Consider the following 21,241-nt stretch of genomic DNA (forward strand, 5'->3'; position numbering starts at 1 on the left):
CTCCACCTCACTCTCATGGAGATACCCTAGACATTACACCTCAAGGGTGCCCACGCTCTTTAACAGGTAAACATGGGACAGGGGATTACACCTTCTGTACCACACCACTGCCTACTGACCTCTGGACCTCCTATTTTATTGACTCTCAAGGAAAAAAAAAATAAAGCCTCTCCATCTGACCCCATCCACATCAGGGGACAGATTCCTTCAGACTCGCTTGTTATTACCAATGCTTGCAAGCTGTCGATGCAGTTCAGTCCGCCAACCATTGGTGTATTGCCAGCTCAATGGGTTTACTTGCAAAGTATGACTTTGCCCACTGGAACAAAATGGAGCAACTCCTCCAGTATCTGTCAGAGGAGCACAAGAAAAGGGGTCAGGAGCTTGTCTGCGAAGGCAATCTCATCTCGAACACCTCTATCTGCTGTACCTTAGATGCAGCAGATACCGCTGCAATGGGGATCAATACTAGTATCTTGATGTGGTGCCATGCCTAGCTCCGCATATCTGACTTTAAGTCAGAAGGCCAACAAAGCATATTAAAAGAACCTTTCGATAAAACCATATTTTCGACCCCAGGTTGACCTGGCCCTGGAAAAAATGAAAAAGGATACGGAGACTGCCAAGTCTATGGGTTCACTTCAGAGACCTAGTCCTTGTGGCTTTTTTTGTTGCTCCACCTACTGAGCTGGTTCGAAAGCCACCTCCCCCGATGCCTCTACCTCATACCAACATGGCCAGGGTCACCACTCCTGTCCCTGAGGTTACTACAGGGGCAACAATGCCATGGGTAGAGGAAAATGTACTTTCCCACAAGGTGCTGTACCCACCACAAACCAATGAATTCCTTCTCCTTCCCCTCGGACACTCAACAACTGTGAGGGAACAATTACAGTTTTTTTGCCCATATGGCAATCATTAACACCAGCCTAGTGGGTGTTAGACATTATCCAACCTGGTTATTACCTGGAGCTCATTTCCACACCCCCAAACATTCCACCTCCCACTCACAGGCTCTCTCTGGAACACCAAACACTACTCAAATAGGATGTTCGAGCTCTCTTGCTGAAAGGAGCTACAGAACCCGTACCCTCTACAACTACAGCCGTTAATTCATTACATCCTGTCAGAGCATTTCCATGTGGTACTCTCCACAGTGTGATTCCACTTCTCCAACAAGGTGACTTTCTGTCAGCCCTAGACTTAAAGTACGCCTACTTTCAAATTCCAATACATCCAGAACATCGCAAATACCTATGATTTGTGATTGCAGGCAAACATTACCAATTCAAAGTCCATTCGTTCGGGTGACTTTCGCACCTCAAGTATTAACAAAAAGCCTAGCAATGGTAGCAGCACATTTACACAGACAAAACATCCATGTCTTCCCGCATCTCGACGACTGGCTTATTAACGCCAGAACTCTTCTTCTTCCAACAACACACTCAAAATACCGTAAACGCTTCATCAACTAGGCTTCACCATCAGTGAACGAAAACCTAATCTTCATCCTTTACAGGTTCAACCGTATCTAGGGCCTGTCCTAAACACACAGGCGGTATTAGCCTTTCCCAGTACAGTAAGAATCCAACATTTCCAAACTCTACTACCACATTTCCAAGCCAATCAACACTTGACCGTCAGAACTGTCATGCGACTACTGGCTATGATGGCCTCATTCATCGCCATAGTGCCACATACATGGCTACACATGTGTCCACTTAGAAATGCCTAGCACAACAGCGGTCTCAGTCACAGGATTCAGTTGGATGATCTAGTGTTGATAGAAAGCCGCACTCATCGCTCTCTGCGATGATGGAACGCAAACAATCTGTTAAAAGTGCAGCCTTTCCTAGACCCTGTTCCCCACATCATTCTGACAACGTATGCATCACTGACAGGCCGGGGTGCTCACTTACAAAATCTCACAGTCCAGGGTTTCTGGGACACCAAACACCTGGGTCTCCATATCAGATACCTAGAGCTTCAAGCTGTTCACCGAGCGTTAAAAGAGTGTATGCCTCATCTGATTAGCAAGATTGTCCGGGCAGACAATATGACACCCTTGCACTATTTACAAAAATAGGGCGGGCGGGTGTGGTTACCCCTTCTCTACAGTTATCACACCTATCTCAGACCATTTGGCGTCGAGCTGTCCATCAGAACATTCATCAGTTAGCGGAACACCTCCCTGGAACAGACAGCGATTTTGCCAACCTTCTCAGTAGAATACAGAAACAACGAGTTCCATCCTTGAGCCCTACTCCCTTAGTTCCACAAGTGGGGATTTCCACAAAGAGATCTGTTTGCAACTGCAGACGGCGACCACCAGGTAATTTTTCTTTTCCTAACCCCCCAACTTCCTCCGCCTCCTGCCACCGTTCCTCACCAGCCACCACTAGAAAAGATTTGTCTAATATTAGCATAAGAGTTTCAATCCATTTAATGCTACAATGCAAATTAATGTTTGTTACCTTCTGCATTTACAGCATTCCGGCCTTGCATTCACATCCTTAAGGTTACATCTGACTGTAGTGGCTGCTTATTTGCAGAATAGACAACACCTTTCTTTGTTCAAAGTACCAGTCCTCAAAGCCTTTATGGAAGGTGTTAAAAGAGTGATCCCACCCCGGATTCCACCTACACTTACCTGGAATCTTAACATTGTCCTCACAAGACTTATAGGGCCACCATTTGAACCATTGTATAACTGCTCCCTCCTATCTTGGAAGGTTGCTTTTTTAATTGCCATCGCTTCACTCAGATGTGTTAGTGAGCTCCAGCCATTAACCTTAGAAGAGCCTTTCTTTCGGCTTCATAGAGATAGGGCACCAAACCAAAATTTCTTCCAAACGTGGTCTCTCATTTCCACTTTAATCAATCAGTTGAGTTACCTGTGTTCTTTTCTCAACCAGACTCCGTTGCGGAAAAGGCTCTCCTTACATTAAGTGTTAGGAGAGCCTTTATGTATTACATTGACTGAACTAAAGACCTTCTCAAAACCAAACAGCTCTTTGTTACTTTTTCAATTAGGCAACTTACCCTATAAGCATCTGTTCTTGGCATGTAGTGCTGTAGATTCACATGCACCCATCCTCCTCTCCGGACACGTGTTGCAGTTCCTTTACTTTTTCATATGACTGAGCATCTCTTTACTTACACTTACTTTACACTCCATTCTCACCCGCCTGCGGGAAAACAATCTAACAATGGAGTTGTTGCCCATGCGCATTATCACCGATAGGAGTAGTCTCTCTACCTCGTGACTCAAAACACTTCTTTGAAGAAAAACAACTTGCAAAGATCTAGACCCAACACTGATTGACAGGAGTATGCATAGCATGTAAACCTCAACCACTACATGCCAAGAACAGATGCTTACAGGGTAAGTAACATAACCCTTAGAAATGTTTTAGTTGTAGTGTCCTACTTTAAAAACCATGCACCCTGCCTTATGTGCAATCCTTAGAAGTGACTGAATATTTAAAATAAATGTTAAGGTCTGTCAAAAGGAGTAATTTTGACAGGTCAAATTTGCAGTTTTAAAACTGTGCATCCTAGCTGCAATTGTAAACCTTGAGATAGGTTTTTGCAGTGCCACTGCAGTGGGTGCACAATATGTGCTGCAGCCCACTGATGGCAATAGATTTACAGCACCTGGGTACACTTAGTGCCATATACTAGGGACTTATGGGTAATTTAAATATGCCAATCAGGAGTATACCAATTTTACCATGTTTAAAGGATGAACACTGTTTAGCAGGGGTAAAGAGCAGAGTTCTGTAGTCAGCAAAAATATCGTTAAGCAAAAAGGCAAAATAAAATCCAGAGGGAGTGCAGAAAGAGCAAATTTCCAACAATCTGTCTAACAATCATAAGCAGATAATACACTTTTGTCCCCGGCTCCCTTTTTTCAGATAAATTGGACGTCTTGCAACGCTAAAAAGGGGAGCAAGACACACTTGCGCTGCATAAACTAGAATCAGTTTGGAGGGTTGTGCCGGGACATGATCTGCCTTTGCAGTTCCAGTCCCCGTGTTTTCCAGCTTCTTGTTGGGCTAGGCTCTTTTGAGGAGTTGAATCGCCTTGCTCGTGGGCTTCCCATTGATGCTGGTCCAGCCAAATATTGTGTTGATTATAGAGGCGCATTCTGAACATAGGCTGGTCTTCAGTCCTGGATCGAACTCAGATTGACGCTGCATAGGCCTTGGACCTTCCCTGAGGAAGTGGCAGGAGTATGCTGTGGGACCCATCACCATTTATGCCGACAGACCAGACACTGAAGGTCTCAATACTGTATGGTTGTACTTACTTAGGATGCAGCACTGAGTGTGTTACACATAGAGTTTGGCAAAACTACTAGGGAAAGCTCTTAGATGTGTGTTCAAATACATAGATTGTCATGTTCTTGACCAGCCTTGCCTGGCAACGTTTATGCCTCTGCAATGTAACGTTTTTTTTTATAGCTCTATGCTTCAATTGTATTGCCCCTTGTGCTGAATAAATCTAAATGTGTTATAGCAGAGGCCTATATATGGTTTTGCTCAGAGCCCCCCTGAGCAAAATGTATTGAAGCGGGCCCTTCTCCAAAACTTTCCAGCAATAACTCCCTGAGGGGCACAGTTGAATGTAGTGGGCAGGCCTTATGAGATTTTAAGGGGACATTTTCTGTAGCTCATACTCATCACAAAATGTGGCACTTCTAAAAGAGCAAACGTGTCAAACAAAAACATAAATTGACCAAAACACACTATTCCCCACAATTAGTTTGTTGTGAGCCCCTCATCCCCCTGGGCCCTTTTGCTGCACTAATGATAGTTGTCACCCTGAGTTTCAGGCGGTCTCCTCTGCCTCTTTCACCCCTGTGTGACCATACCTGGCCATCGCTCCAACCATGAAACAAAGACTGCCCATTTCAGAAAAAAATAGCTTCCACATGTTGTCCCTTTCTGCAGCAAGGGAGCCACTGGCCCTAAACATAGCAAGGAAAATGAGCCTTCATGCCTCTTTTGTAAAGACACAGTCATAATTGCGATGCAGTGAGCCCCTCACATTCCTAGGCTCCATGCCACTGCTTCTGCTTTACTAGTGATAGCTACTTCCTTGCGAAGTGGGTAGTTTTCTCTGCATTTGTTAAAAGTATGGGCCCCATCTAGCCCCAACCGCCTCTCTGCCATCTCTCTGAGGGCCAGCTAAGGTGTCTACTCTTCTTAATTTTTTTCCTCTCTTGAACCGTTCCTCTCCCTTGGGACCATATCAACACTGGCACAGCAAAGGTGTACTAGACCCTAATGCAAGCAAGGAAGGATGGTAAAACAGCCATAACTGTGAGTTAGTTGGACCTTGACTGGCTGTTTCATCTGTCCACTCATTTTGTGTATCACTCCTAGGCCTGAGGCAGAAAACTTTGTGTAAATATAAAAATAAGGGGGAAAACCCCCACAACTAGCCACCTGTTGCTTGGGCCCTTTTCCCTGTGCACAAGCGTGCCATCTTCCCTAAAGGAAAAAGGGTCCCTGTGTTTACTATAATATATACTTTGAAAGCACTTGTTATGTCTTAAACACAGGGCGTCAGATTTACTAAGAAGGCAACAAATGCAGTGCATCAGCTAAAGTTGCTGAGCTGCATTTTGTGAAAGGGAGACAGCAGAACAGCACCATATCTGCTACGATATGGTGCTGTTCTTCTCTCTCCCTGAGCTGGCTCACTTTTGGCAGCAGTGTGCCTACGCAGATACCCTTGAACCATATTAAAAGGGTATCTGCCCTTTCTAAAGCATAGGTTTTGTACTAGAAGGGTCCCTTTGCAGTATGCAACAACTATGCATTAAGGCTTTTTCCACCTTGGTATGTGTGCTCTACAATGGAAAGTAGGAAAAACAAGGAAGCGTAGGATGTTGGTGTAAATTTCTGTCTCCAATTCTCCATAGATAGGGATTTACATCGTTTGCATTACAAATGTAATACAAACCTGACGCAAAGCGATGGTAAATCTAGACGTTAATGATTTTGCAGCAGCTTATATTAAACTGTGTACAATACATTTACAGTGCTTTCTGTTAGTGACTGGGATTTGTGAGCACTATAAATACACAAGTCACTATTCTCAACTGCACCAAACAGTATCCAATTCTGTGAGACTCTGATCACAAAGAGTCATCTTTAGTGCTCGCACTAACCAACTGAGATTTCGTAAGGGAAAAGAGCAGTTCTCAGCGATTAGTTTAACTTGCATTTATTTTTCATTTAAGGATTGTGCTTATTTTATAATCCGTTATCTGAAGATGAAAAAACAAGACACCTACAGGACATGTTATTCTTTTTAGTCACGTTTTTGTCCCTACCACCACAGCATTCCGGATCACATTTCCCATAGTATTGTTTAGCAATTCAATCACATCCTGGAAATGTGTTATTTAAACAAAGTTACTCTTCCAGGCCATCTTCATTTACAAGTACTAGTTGAGGCATTTATGCCCCCCTGGAAATACTGCCACAGACCCATAGGGGGGCATCCCACAGTTTGAAGACCTCTGTGTTAGAAAAAGATAAATGTGATAACATAATACAGACACTTACAAGGGGGAAAACGTTTTTTGAATTGTTCTTCATCCTGTGTTTTAGCTCATGATAAAAATAAAGTCACATTGATTGTAATCCTCCTTTGTCTTAACCTTTTTCACACAGATTGCAAATTCCATGGTTAGCACTTGGACCGGACCACCAGCAATGAAGTCCCTGTTTACCCGAATGTTTTGCTGCAAGAGTTGTCCAAACATTGTGAAAACCAACAATTTTATGAATTTTCAAAGCTATTTTCTTGAAAAGGTATTTATTGAAAGCACAACATGATGACCTTGTTTTGCTTCAGAATTTCTTACCATTAACCCTCTACAGTCTTGTGTATGATCGCATTCTGTAATTCTTTCTGATTTCTCCATGTTATTTATGTTCTTCCCTGTGTTTTTGGTTTAAGGATATCTTTGTATTGATCACCACTACTGCCCCATATCCAAACTACCCTTAAAAGCAAGATCAAAGCTGGTGAAATTACACCACAACTCAAAACCGTGTCAATTACACCCTGTGACCGTGAATTGTGAATCATACTGTTTAGAGGTACCAAATCTTCTCTTGTAGAGATACTGGAGAATTCTCTTAATATTCAATTCAGGAGAGCAGAAAGTTCTTACCTGTCCCTCAACTCTTGTTGGCACATGACTCTTGATTACAGCAGCCTCCTGGAAAGACTCTAATTCATTTGGAATCTCTAGCACAGCCCTTCATTTGTTCTACTGTATTCTTATCAGGAAATAATCAATAAACTAGAATTGGCAAATGAACATTATTAATCAAATCGGTACATCTGTTTTCCCAAGAGACCCTATTATCTCCTTAAATATCTATATAAGGCTCTTGGCAGAGATCTTCATGCAATTTCAATTCCAAATGAACAAAGTAAAGACCACTCCCCACCAACAGACTACCTAATACAGAATGAGATTCAACTTGCTCACCTAATTGAAGCCTAAACCGAGAACATTGTATGTCATTAACCTTTCTGATACCCCTCTTCCAGTGTAGTGCTTCCATGAAGTTGACGAATTATCACTATAGAATAGAAGGCAACACATATCGAGGTCTTCATTGACTCAAATATTTTTTTCAGAATATCACAGCATTCTTTTAGAGACTTGTAGGTACTCCAGATGATCCACCACGATATTTCTATGCACATCCCAATCAACCCCATCTTACCATATCTCCACTGGCTTTTGTTGGGAAAAAGAATAACGACTCCAATGCATAGTCTGCTGAGCCTTCCAGTTTAGAAGCCTGGAATACCTGTATGTGTTAGTCCCAAATTAAACCCATACTAATTGGCCAAGGGTATAAAACATAGAAAGAATCAACAAAGTGCTAGAATTAGACCCTGGGACTTGTTGCATTCTTTCTGGAACTCATCCCAAATCTTTGGTCTGAAAGCACATCTGCTCGAGGAGACATGTTGCAGCCATGCTACTTCCACTACTTCCACAGAGACCCATTGTTAAAGGAACCAGCCCACTCAGAATGTTGTACTGAAACCATTGAAATCTTGTTATGCTACCCAAAAAGTCTGACAATTACTAAGAATGTGCCATTCCCGTGCAGTTCAAAAGAATTTAAGTGAATAACTAAATTCATAAATAACATTTGTGAACAGCGATGAAAAAGAATTGAATATTAAATCATATATCCCCAGTGTGCTATAATGCCCAAAGTTGTGGCCCAACAGAGATCGAAAACATTCTCAGGAGTTATTTAACTATGTTTTTCAACTTCCTCTCGATTATTTCGCCAGATAGCATATTTTCACACAATATGATATTTAATCATTAGTTGTTTGGCTCATTTTTCCAATAGTATATCTCCTTAGGAAAAAAGTCTCAGATCTATGGAATATCCTTTGAGGGGCATTAGGCATTTTTAGGTCTCGTGACCTATCAATGCGCATGCGCATTGAGAGAAGCGAGACTATAGGGCTTTAAACAAAGCTTACCTAACTGTGGCGATTTGCTGCTGTGCCCGTGGCTTTTAGGTCAATGCGCAAGCGCATTGACCTAAAATGCGCGTGCACATCACCAAATCGCCGTCTGTTCCCTCAGCCGCATTCCTCCCACACCTTTTGAAGTGAAGCTTAGCTTCACTTCAAAGGCCCCGGCTGCTTCACACCCTCATGCCGCTCTCCCCGCTCCGCCCCCTCCCCTGCCCGCCGTGTGCATTTCTCCCCCCCCCCCCCTCCCCACAGCAATGCCCTCCGTCTTGTTTCCTTTCTTGTTTTTCTTTCAGGTGAGATATCTTTTCCATCATTTGCGATAATACAGTTCTCATATGCATTTTTTAATTATTAGCAGCATATACACAGGCGCCCCTTTGGCGCTTTTGCTCTCAACCCTACTATCCTGTCAGCCGCATCTCTAAGTTACTCGAAGCATGGCCTGACATGTGCACAGCTTATTCCGGCACCACCATCCTGCCAGACGCTTCTGCTTTGTTCGCCCACCGCATGGCCCTATTTGTGCACATTTTACTTTCGTGCATACCCTTACCCGCAGCCTCTCCTTCCGGACTTCTGCCTTTTCGGGTCTCGCGCTCACCGCAGACCCCTTCACATGGCTCACACCCACATTTTTTTCAGGTAACCATGCCAGGTTACCTCACTCACCCTCAACCCCTCACCCTCACCCACCCTCAACCCCTCACCCTCACTCACCCTCAACCCCTCACCCTCAACCCCTCAGACTCACTCACCCTCACCCTCACTCACCCTCACTCACTCACCCTCACCCTCACCCTCACTCACCCTCAACCCCTCACCCTCACTCACCCTCAACCCCTCACCCTCACTCACCCTCACTCACCCTCACCCCTCACCCTCACTCACCCTCACCCTCACTCACCCTCACCCTCACTCACCCTCACTCACCCTCACCCTCACTCACCCTCACCCTCACTCACCCACCCTCACCCTCACCCTCACTCACCCTCACTCACCCTCACCCTCACTCACCCTCAACCCCTCACCCTCACTCACCCTCAACCCCTCACCCTCACTCACCCTCAACCCCTCACTCACCCTCACTCTCACTCACCCTCACTCACCCTCAACCCCTCACCCTCACTCACCCTCACCCTCAACCCCTCACCCTCACTCACCCTCACTCACCCTCACCCTCACTCACCCTCAACCCCTCACCCTCACCCTCCCTCAACCCCTCACCCTCACTCACCCTCAACCCCTCACCCTCACTCACCCTCAACCCCTCACCCTCACTCACCCTCACTCACCCTCACTCACCCTCACTCACCCTCACTCACCCTCACTCACCCTCACCCTCACTCACCCTCACCCTCACTCACCCTCACCCCCTCACCCTCACTCACCCTCACTCACCCTCACTCACCCTCAACCCCTCACCCTCACTCACCCTCAAACCCTCACTCACCCTCAACCCCTCACCCTCACCCTCACTCACCCTCACCCTCACTCACCCTCACCCCCTCACCCTCACTCACGCTCACTCACCCTCAACCCCTCACCCTCACCCACCCTCACCCTCACTCACCCTCAACCCCTCACCCTCACTCACCCTCAACCCCTCACCCTCACTCACCCTCAACCCCTCACCCACCCTCACTCACCCTCACTCACCCTCACTCACCCTCACCCTCACTCACCCTCACTCACCCTCACCCTCACCCTCACTCACCCTCACCCTCACCCTCACTCACCCTCACCCTCACTCACCCTCACCCACCCTCACCCTCACTCACCCTCAACCCCTCACCCTCACTCACCCTCAACCCCTCACCCTCACTCACCCTCAACCCCTCACCCTCACTCACCCTCACCCACCCTCACTCACCCTCAACCCCTCACCCTCACTCACCCTCAACCCCTCACCCTCACTCACCCTCAACCCCTCACCCTCACTCACCCTCAACCCCTCACCCTCACTCACCCTCAACCCCTCACCCTCACTCACCCTCAACCCCTCACCCTCAACCCCTCACTCACCCTCACTCTCACTCACCCTCACTCACCCTCAACCCCTCACCCTCACCCTCACTCACCCTCAACCCCTCACCCTCAACCCCTCACCCTCACTCACCCTCAACCCCTCACCCTCACCCCCTCACCCTCACCCTCACTCACCCTCACCCCTCACCCTCACTCACCCTCCAACCCCTCACCCTCACCCTCACTCACCCTCAACCCCTCACCCTCAACCCCTCACCCTCACCCCTCACCCTCAACCCCTCACCCTCAACCCCTCACCCTCACTCACCCTCAACCCCTCACCCTCACTCACCCTCAACCCCTTACCCTCACTCACCCTCACTCACCCTCACTCACCCTCAACCCTCACCCTCACTCACCCTCACCCTCACTTACCCTCACTCACCCTCACCCTCACTCACCCTCACCCTCACTCACCCTCACTCACCCTCACCCTCACTCACCCTCAACCCTCACCCTCACTCACCCTCACTCACCCTCAACCCTCACCCTCACTCACCCTCAACCCCTCACCCTCACTCACCCTCAACCCCTCACCCTCAACCCCTCACTCACCCTCACTATCACCTCACCCTCACTCCCCCTCAACCCCTCACCCTCACTCACCCTCACTCACCCTCACCCTCACCTCAACCCTCCCCCTCCCTCACCCTCACCCTCACTCACCCTCAACCCCTCACCCTCCCTCACCCTCACCCTCACCCTCCCTCACCCTCAACCCCTCACCCTCACTCACCCTCACCCACCCTCACCCTCACTCGCCCTCAACCCCTCACCCTCACTCACCCTCACCCACCCTCACCCTCACTCGCCCTCAACCCCTCACCCTCACTCACCCTCAACCCCTCACCCTCACTCACCCTCAACCCCTCACCCTCAACCCCTCACTCACCCTCACTCTCACTCACCCTCACTCACCCTCAGCCCCTCACCCTCACTCACCCTCACCCTCACTCACCCTCACCCTCACTCACCCTCAACCCCTCACCCTCACTCACCCTCACTCACCCTCACTCACCCTCACTCACCCTCACTCACCCTCACTCACCCTCACTCACCCTCACTCACCCTCAACCCCTCACCCTCACTCACCCTCAACCCCTCACCCTCAACCCCTCACCCTCACTCACCCTCACCCACCCTCAACCCCTCACCCTCAACCCCTCACCCTCACTCACCCTCACCCTCACTCACCCTCAACCCCTCACCCTCACTCACCCTCACCCTCTCACCCTCACTCACCCTCACCCTCACTCACCCTCACCCTCACTCACCCTCAACCCCTCACTCACCCTCACTCACCCTCACCCACCCTCACCCACCCTCACTCTCACTCACCCTCACCCTCACTCACCCTCACTCACCCTCACCCTCACTCACCCTCACTCACCCTCAACCCCTCACCCTCACCCACCCTCACTCACCCTCAACCCCTCACCCTCACTCACCCTCAACCCCTCACCCTCACTCACCCTCAACCCCTCACCCTCAACCCCTCACCCCCTCACCCCCTCACTCACCCTCACTCTCACTCACCCTCACTCACCCTCAACCCCTCACCCTCACTCACCCTCAACCCCTCACCCTCACTCACCCTCACCCTCACTCACCCTCAACCCCTCACCCACCCTCACCCTCACTCACCCTCAAACCCTCACTCACCCTCACTCACCCTCAACCCCTCACCCTCAACCCCTCACCCTCAACCCCTCACCCTCACTCACCCTCAACCCCTCACCCTCACTCACCCTCACCCTCACTCACCCTCAACCCCTCACCCTCAACCCCTCACCCTCACTCACCCTCACCCTCACTCACCCTCAACCCCTCACCCTCACTCACCCTCAACCCCTCACCCTCACCCTCATTCACCCTCACAACACATATTGTGTTACAATAGGTGTCACATTTGCGAAAGATAAAACTATTGGCATTGTAAATAACAAAGCTATTAATTTCGCCATTTTCAAAACAAGCACATAAATAAAAAATGTGTCCTTTACAATACCAATAGCTCAAACTTTCCTAATGCGAGACCTATTGCATTGCTGTGCTTCTCTCCCCTGCTGCACTCTCCTGCTCTCTAGAGATGTGGCCTAACGACCAGAGCTGCCATCTAAGTGACGTAAATACAAAACATGTTGCATTCCAAATGCTATAGGTGTCACATTCGCGAAAGTTATAACTATTGGCATTGTAAATGACAAAGCCATCAATTTAGCAATTTTAAAAACCAACAAATAAATAAAATATGTCATTTACAAGACCAATAACTCCAACTTTTCTAATGCGAGACCTATTGCATTTCCAATGCTTGTTATGATTTCTGTTCACCCTGTTGCCTGTAACTGAGTGGGATGCACTCCTATTTAGTATGGTTTAAGGTATAGTTTTGTTGCCTAAGTTACAACTTTGGCATAACTCTACAAGGGGTGCTTTTCCACTCACGGGTGACATGGGAGAGCTTGGTTCAATTCACCAAATATGAATGTTAAACACAGGTTATTGTAGCACCGCAAATCACTGTTCAATGCTTGTGGATTACTAACTATCCTTTAAAGGGATCAGGGGCACTGTGGTACCAGTAACAGACCTTGTTTCGCTATTCACATTTTCACACACCCTGTACTAAAAGGAGTGAGTACTTTAAAGTAAAAAGTATTTATTACGACAGGAATAATCTGCCTCAGTACATCTGAAGCAAATACACAGAATACTATTAAAACAGTAAGCAGAAACGTTATAAATAGCAAGAATAAAATGAACATTTCTAGCATGTTTTAAAATGTCATCTAAAATCTAATACCCTAATGCAGTGGTTCCCAAACTTTTTTGACCCGTGGCTCCCTTGACCTAATTGGCAGTAGGCCGTGGCTCCCCACCATTTTTTTACACGCGCACCGGGGTGCCGCGGCGCACCCTTTGGGAACCACTGGTCTACATGAAGAATCAAGCCTAGACATGATGAAGGATACAGAGAGTAGCCATCACTGTCATAAAACTTTATTTGCAATCACAAAGATCTTATAAAGTAGATTTCAATGCATACATAGAGTAGTATAAAGCACTCCCACTAAAAGTAACCAGGCTAGAGAAAGGCTCAAGGAGCTCTGTGGCGTTACAAGAAGTTTACGTGAGGTGGGCTCTGATCATGGGTATCCGCAGAAATGTTTTCGGGGGGTGGGGGGGGGGCAAATTATTAACTTCATCACCATCCCCCTTGCACTCTTTCCCCCTCCACCTTGCACCCTTCTCTCCCTTCCCCTTGTACCCTACTTCACCTCAGCCTTGCACCCTTTTCTACCTTGCACCCTTCTCCCCTCTGCCTAGCACCCTACTCCCCTCTGCCTTGCACCCTTCTCCCCTCTGCCTTGCACCCTTCTCCCCTCTGCCTTGCACCTTTCTCCCCTCTGCCTTGCACCCTTCTCTGCCTTGCACCCTTCTCCCCTCTGCCTTGCACCCTTCTCCCCTCTGCCTTGCACCCTTCTCCCCTCTGCCTTGCACCCTTATCCTCTCTGCCTTGCACCCTTCTCCCCTCTGCCTTGCACATTCTCCCCACTGCCTTGTACCCTTCTCCTCTCTGCCTTGCACCATTCTTTTCTCTGCCTTGCACCCTTCTCCCCTCTGCCTTGCACCCTTCTCCCCTCTGCCTTGCACCCTTCTCCCCTCTGCCTTGCACCCTTCTCTCTGCCTTGCACCCTTCTCTCTGCCTTGCACCCTTCTCTCTGCCTTGCACCCTTCTCTCTGCCTTGCACCCTTCTCCCCTATGCCTTGCACCCTTCTCCCCTATGCCTTGCACCCTTCTCCCCTCTGCCTTGCACCCTTCTCCCCTTTGCCTTGCACCCTTCTCCCCTCTGCCTTGCACCCTTCTCCCCTCTGCCTTGCATCCTTCTCCCCTCTGCCTTGCACTCTTCTCCCCTCTGCCTTGCACCCTTTTCCCCTCTGCCTTGCACCCTTATCTCTGCCTAGCACCCTTCTCCCCTCTGCCTTGCACCCTTCTCTCTGCCTAGCACCCTTCTCCCCTCGGCCTTGCACCATTCTCCCCACTGCCTTGTACCCTTCTCCTCTCTGCCTTGCACCCTTCTCCCCTCTGCCTTGCACCCTTCTCCCCTCTGCCTTGCACCCTTCTCCCCTCTGCCTTGCACCCTTCTCCCCTTTGCCTTGCACCCTTCTCCCCTCACACTCTCCAACATGCAGCAGTCACGAGTGACGGCCCCTCAACGAGGAGTGAGGCAAAGACAGAAGCTGGCAGAGTGCGGCTGCATCAAGGCATAAGGCACCCACCCAACGCTCTCCACCAGGCCTCTCACCCTGCACGCACCCAATTCTCTCCACCAGGCCCCTGAACCTGCTCCCACCCAACGCTCTCTACCAGGCCCTGCACCCACCCACCCAACGCTCTCCACCAGGCCCCTGACCCCGCACCCACCCACCCAACGCTCTCCACCAGGCCCCTGACCCCGCACCCACCCACCCAACACTCTCCACCAGGCCCCTGACCCCGCACCCACCCACCCAACGCTCTCCACCAGGCCCCTGACCCTGCACCCACCCAACGCTCTCCACCAGACCCCCCACCCTGCACCCACCCACCCAATGCTCTCCACCAGGCGCCCCACCCTGCACCCACCCACCCAACGATCTCCACCAGGCCCCTGACTCCGCACCCACCCACTCAACGCTCTCCACCAGGACCCCCACCCTGCACCCACCCACCCAACGCTCTCCACCAGGCCCCTGACCCCGCACCCACCCACCCAACGCTCTCCACCAGGCCCCTGACTCTGCACTCACTCCTTATGAAATGTCATTAGTGCTCATGTAAAGCACTTCAATATGTTTGGGTTGAGTTTGCTCTATATAAAAATTGAGGGGAAAAAATGAAAAAATTAGTTTCATTTACTCTTTCAATGCTATTTGCATCTAAATAACCAAAGGTGCTCATGACTCCACAAGGAGCATGACCCCCTCCTGTGCTGCAACACCTTCCTTTCTGCCACTGACCGGCATCTCTTACACAGCTCATCAGCAGCTGAAAGAGTTGATTGCCTTTTTAAATGGTTAGTACTGCCAGGCGCCAAAATGCGGGATTATGGGCATCATCTTTTGCCTTTGAGTAAGAAGTGCCTGGATCTTCATTGGCAGGCGGGCCTCTCAGCTATGTCTGTAGCCGAGTCCTGTGCGCGCTGTTTGTGCACACCCCCCCACCCCCTCCCCCGCCGCCATGATGCTCTGCTTCAGAAAGGCAGAGACTAGGGGCAGAGCAACCTATTCATCTCGGAGGCGAGGGGGGGCGAAAGTGACACATTCTTAGTGTGACTTTCGCACTTCCTTTCCCACATCGTGCGCGCGGTGCCCCTGGCTCCTGATAACGGCGCACCAGGGCGCCAGGGCGCCGCGGCGCACAGTTTGGGAACCACAGCCCTAATGCCTATTTCTATATGCTACATTAAGAGAACATGGAAGGCATAGTATTTTGCAGTCTTGAGTTTCTTAGCGATAAGAGACACGCTGCATACCTTATTGGCAGCAAAGGCTGTCTTTATCAGCGTAGGCATGGAAACAGTGTTCCCGCGATGTAGCGTCTGCGAAGTGTGTTGGCAGTAGGTGAGAACATCTCTGGCAGAATCTCAGGTAATAATCTGGACAAAGGACATCTCTTGACTAGTAGGATTTCCTGTATACTAAACCTTATCAGAAATTGTAAGTCTGACATAAGTTTAGAGATGTCTGACATAGATTATGTGCATCAAGGTGTATGTCACAGATGTTTCCTTATGAACATTAAGGGTGGGCTTAGTTTGCGAAGCTACGCGGAGTGCACTTCGCGAACTTCACGTAGCACTGCGCGAGCTGCGTAGTAACATGTTTGCACTATGCAAGATGCATTTTCAATGATTGCACAGTGCGAACAAGCATCCAGCACTGTGCAATCATTGAAAACGGCATCTTGCACAGTGCGAGCTGTAGTTTTCTGCCGCTCGAGTAGATTTTTACTCGAGCGGCAGCTTTCTCAACACGAACTGGTAGTTTCTCATCGCAGCGTTCGTAAGCATGCACGACCACTCACAATGAGAAACCTGACCTTCCCACGTTGAGAGAGTCTCGCCGGGATGTCATTTTGCTTGCTCGCGGTCGCGAACATGACGTTGAGGACCGCGAACATGCAAAAAATGACCGCTGCACTACGCTACGCTGTGCTACGCGTGTTCGCACTGTGCTACATGCAGCTCGCGTAGTGCGAAGTTGCGCAAACTACGCGAGCGTAGCGTAGTGCTTCGCCCAGGGTTAATGAACATATCAATTAAAAGGACGTCAATTCAGACTATATTATTTTAGTTATACAGCTGCGTATATTCCTATTAAACCATGACATGGTGAAGAGTAGAAATTTGACCCAGGTGGAGCATTGTGTTATATCTATCTCATTAATCTAATTATTTGACGCTATCTCAGTTCTCAGTAAGACAAGGTCAGACAACATCTGCATCCAAGTGCAGACATGGCTATGATTATGCATACATCGATAAAGATGGTGACTTCCATTGTTAGAAAGTGGGAAGATGATGACCTCCATTAGTCAAGATGGGTTTGGGGCCTACATAAGATGGAGTTGGACTTTAGGGACTTTACAGCAGTTTGTGGTGATAGTTATTATGCTCCTTGACACTGTTTTCCCTGAAGCTCAGTAGGTGATTGTGTGTTTCTAAACAAAACATACCAGTTTCTTTCATTTAACTGTTTTTTTGTTTTGTTATATGGCTGTACCCAACCTAATAATAATAATCACACTTTCAGTTAATACAATCCAAACGTTTATACAAAATGACACATTGCACTATTGAATATAATTGCATGACAGTTTATTCTTTTTTCTTCTATAAATGGAAAGTTTATACTTTTAATAATGTATGTTTCCCTCCTACGAATGTTCTTCATATTTTGTGAAGTATTTTACGATTTCTATTCGGATTCCATCCTGCGAATCTATGAAGGATTCAAAACTGGAGAATGAAAAAGTTACTTACTTGTACGCTGTGGTTCTCCAGTATTGATATCTTTCATAGATTCACATGCAACTCTCCCACTTCTTTCGAGGATTTAGCCAACCTGTACACAAGTACAAATAAAGCAAAGATCTCACAGAGCCCGAGGAGATTGAAATCCCCTCCGGCTCCATGAGACCTTTGTTCACAGCAACAGCTGTGAAGGACAACATTGGAATGTTTGCGCTCAGGGTTTCTACCAGCCATTAGAATTCCGAAGCGCCAACATTCCATTGTAATATTAAAGGCCTGCTGCAGCTTTAAAGGCCCTAGCCGAAGGCGGCAGGACTTTAATAGTCGGTATAGCCCTGCTACGAAGGGCTATAAGGCTATGAGAACATTCTGCCACTAGAGGGCAAAATGTTCTAACAAATAAAACAAAGCATTCAGGCAGCACGAGGTGATTGAAATTCCCTCAGGCTCCCTGAAGCATTTGTTCACAGCCAGAGCTGTGAACAAAGAAACATTGGAATGTTGGAGCTCCAGGCTTATAGCAGCCATTATAACCCCGGAGTACTCCATTGTTTTCAATGGAGCTCCCAACATTCCAGTGCTCTAATACTTACTATAATTCTGCAGGACTCTCACCTTGAAGACTGATTCAAGCATGTGAATCTATGAAAGATATCAATACTGGAGATCCAAAGTTTACAGATAAGTAACTTTTTGTTTCACATCCATAAAGTAAAATGAGAAGGAAAAACTGAGGTTTAAAAAAACACACAATTGCAGAGGAGAAAAATAGATGAATGAATAAAAGGAAAAAGGGAAGTGGAAAATCATGTATCCAGGCCAACTACATATGGGAAAGTGACCCTTTTTGCCTGGTTACCTCCCCCCCACACACACTTTTTGCCTGACTTCTAATGCAACCTTACTTGATGTTCCCTGAGTCCCTGCCAATCAGGTTCCCAGGGTTTGTGTTCTTTCCCAAAACTGTACCTTTGTATACACAATTGGCACATCACTGGCCACAGGTAGGCCCCTTGTAAAAGGAACCATAGGTGCCAAAGGCACTGTGACCAGGGAAAGCATCTAAGGGCTTCAGCACCTATTGTGTCACCCTTCGAAGCCCTGCACCTAACACACACACTGCCACTGCAGGCTACGTGTTTTGATGCAGAGAAAAGTGAAGAGTTGACTTGACACACATCCCTGTGCCAGGCATGTGCCCTGTACCCCAACAGTGTCTAAATCCATTCTTAGACATTGGAAGTGTAGTAAAGCCATATGTTGTTATGTTAATTAATTTTGTCGGGTGCATCAGCTACCCAAAAAGGGTTTCCTGGCGCCAACCTGAGAGGAACAGAAAGGAAGTCAGAAAATTATTGATTAAACAACCAAGTTATTAGGAATTTAAGAAAGTTAATGTATACCTTTGCGTTGCAGAGTGGTATGGGAAGAGAATTCCATAAGGAGGGACCTAAGTAGAAAAAAGATCGCCCCCCCCCCCCCCATACATGACAGTCTAATCCTGGGAACTGAGAATTTTGCCTGAGTAGTCGATCTGAGAGAACGTGCGGGTACGTATGGATGGACCAGGGCTAGCAGATACTGAGGGGCCACACCAGACTTGATCTTAAACATGTAGCTCAGGGCTTTGAATTTAATCCGGTTCTCTACCCGGAGCCAGTGTAGATCGCACAGAGAGCCAGAGATGGAGGCAGTTCTGGGGACCTGACAGAGTAGTCTGGCGGCGGAATTCTGCACCACCTGCAGATGGCGTGTCACATCCTTATTTGCCCCCAAATAGAGAATGTTACTGTAGTACAGTCTAGAAGTGACAAGAACCTGGACCACGTTTTTTTGGATGGAGCTAGGCAGCATCCAAATAATCTTCTTGAGTCATTTCAAGATGGTAAAACAGGTTGCAGCCACCTTCACGGCTTGTTGTCTCATTGATAATTGATCATCAATGATGAAGCCTAAGTTGCAAACTTGGCGGGTGCGCTGAGGTAGAGCACCCATTACCGCAGGCCAGTGTTGGGGCCCACTCTGATCTTTATTTTCCCCCAAAATCAGAACCTCAGTTTTCTCTCCATTAAGTTTTAGAAAATTGGCCTGCATCCAGGATGCAATTTTACTCAACCCCAACTGGAGAGCAGATGACTCAGATGCCCTCTCCGCAGAGAGAGAGAAGATAATCTGGGTGTTGTCGGCATAGGAAAACAAGGACAACTCAGCCTTCTCTGCAGTCTACGTCAGGGGTCTAACATATACATTAAACATAGGGGACTAAGGATAGAACCCTGAGGTACGCCATAAGGGGAAGAGTGAATGTTGGAATTGGCTTTTGGGGAAAATACCTGGAACGTGCGTAAGCCATAAAGAGTATACGGTCTGGGAGTTGGTAATTACTAACTCCACAGCTCCATAGTGGCTTTACTAAAAACTGAAGTTTGATAGCAAACCTCTCAGTACATTAAACCCACATTGATGCCAATGTGAGATTTAATGTAAAATGCACTCAGAGGACATCTTAGAGATGCGGCCTGAAAATGGACCAGCCCTGTTGTGGTTCCTGAAAGGCTACCCGCCATTTGCCACCACCAAACAGGTTTCTGGACCCCTGGGTAGAGAGCCTCTGCTCTCCGGGTCCAGACACAGAGCCCATCCTGGGCAGAGATGTCATGCCTCCTCCCCCATGATGGGTTAGGTCCACAAAAGCTTCAAAGGCATGCCGCCTTTGGAAGCTGTCCCTGCCTTTTGCTGCCCTCAGCAACTGGCTTCCACCGGTTCTGTACCCCACTTTGGGCAGTAGAATAGGCAGGAAAACCAAGCTAGGAAGAGAGGTGTCCCCACCTTTGCCAACCCCACCCCTCAGGTGGAGGAGGTGAGGTGAAGCACTCATCTCAGTCCCCTCCATCTTGAAGATGAGGGGACTCAGCCAATTAGGAAGAGGCTCATGCCCCCTCCCATTGGAGGGTGGCATAACAGGGGATCTACCCACCCCAAGAAAGGAACCCATTGGTCCCGACCTGCTCACCCTCTTAACGCCTGTAAATTTTGTATTTTGGGGTGACCCTGAACCATGCCTCCTCAGATTCGAGGAAAATAGAAGGACTGAAGAGCAGTGCTGACCCAGGAAGGAGAAGAGGACACCAACTGCCTTGGCCCCCAGCCCTACCGGCCTGTCCTGCCTACGCCCTGGCTACAGCAAGAACCCCGGTGAGTCCAGCTGACAGCAACCCCGAGAGCCCGGAGGACCTGCCCTGCGACCTTCCTACAGACTCTCTCTCCCTTGAGCACCGGATTTGCTCAACCAAAAACTCACATCCGTATTCCCATAACTCCACGATTCTGCACTACTCTGCACCCGACGCACAACACCCCAAGGAGATCTCCCCAGTGATCCTGACCTGGTATCTGGTGATCCCTGACCTCCCTCAGGACGACGCCTGCAGCCACTACCTGAAGGTTCCCCGCGACCGAAACTGGTAAGAAAACCCAGCGCCAGAAGACAACCCTGCACCCGATGCCCCACTTCACTGGGTGGCCCAACCAATGGTGTCCAGGTATCCACCAAGATCCCAACTTACCTCTCCAACGGTTGGTCTCCCTGCCTGAGCGGGCAGCAACTTTGTTAAACGGAAGGTCTTCATTGGGAAACACAAGGTCCCCGACATCTG

The 21,241-nt window shown here is 48.4% G+C and overlaps 1 protein-coding gene across 2 annotated transcripts in view; it reads left to right on the plus strand.

Annotated features, from left to right (window-relative positions):
* TAF2 (TATA-box binding protein associated factor 2) overlaps positions 1 to 21,241 on the plus strand; it is a 658,862-nt gene that overhangs the window by 302,813 nt on the left and 334,808 nt on the right. For both annotated transcript variants that reach the window (XM_078686838.1, XM_078686839.1), the window contains exon 17: positions 6,690 to 6,830. In XM_078686838.1, the coding sequence (XP_078542964.1) occupies positions 6,690 to 6,830 (141 nt within the window). The remainder of the gene's footprint in view (positions 1 to 6,689; positions 6,831 to 21,241) is intronic.

This window comes from Lissotriton helveticus, chromosome 4_1, assembly GCF_964261635.1.
Source record: "Lissotriton helveticus chromosome 4_1, aLisHel1.1, whole genome shotgun sequence".
Taxonomy (NCBI): domain Eukaryota; kingdom Metazoa; phylum Chordata; class Amphibia; order Caudata; family Salamandridae; genus Lissotriton; species Lissotriton helveticus.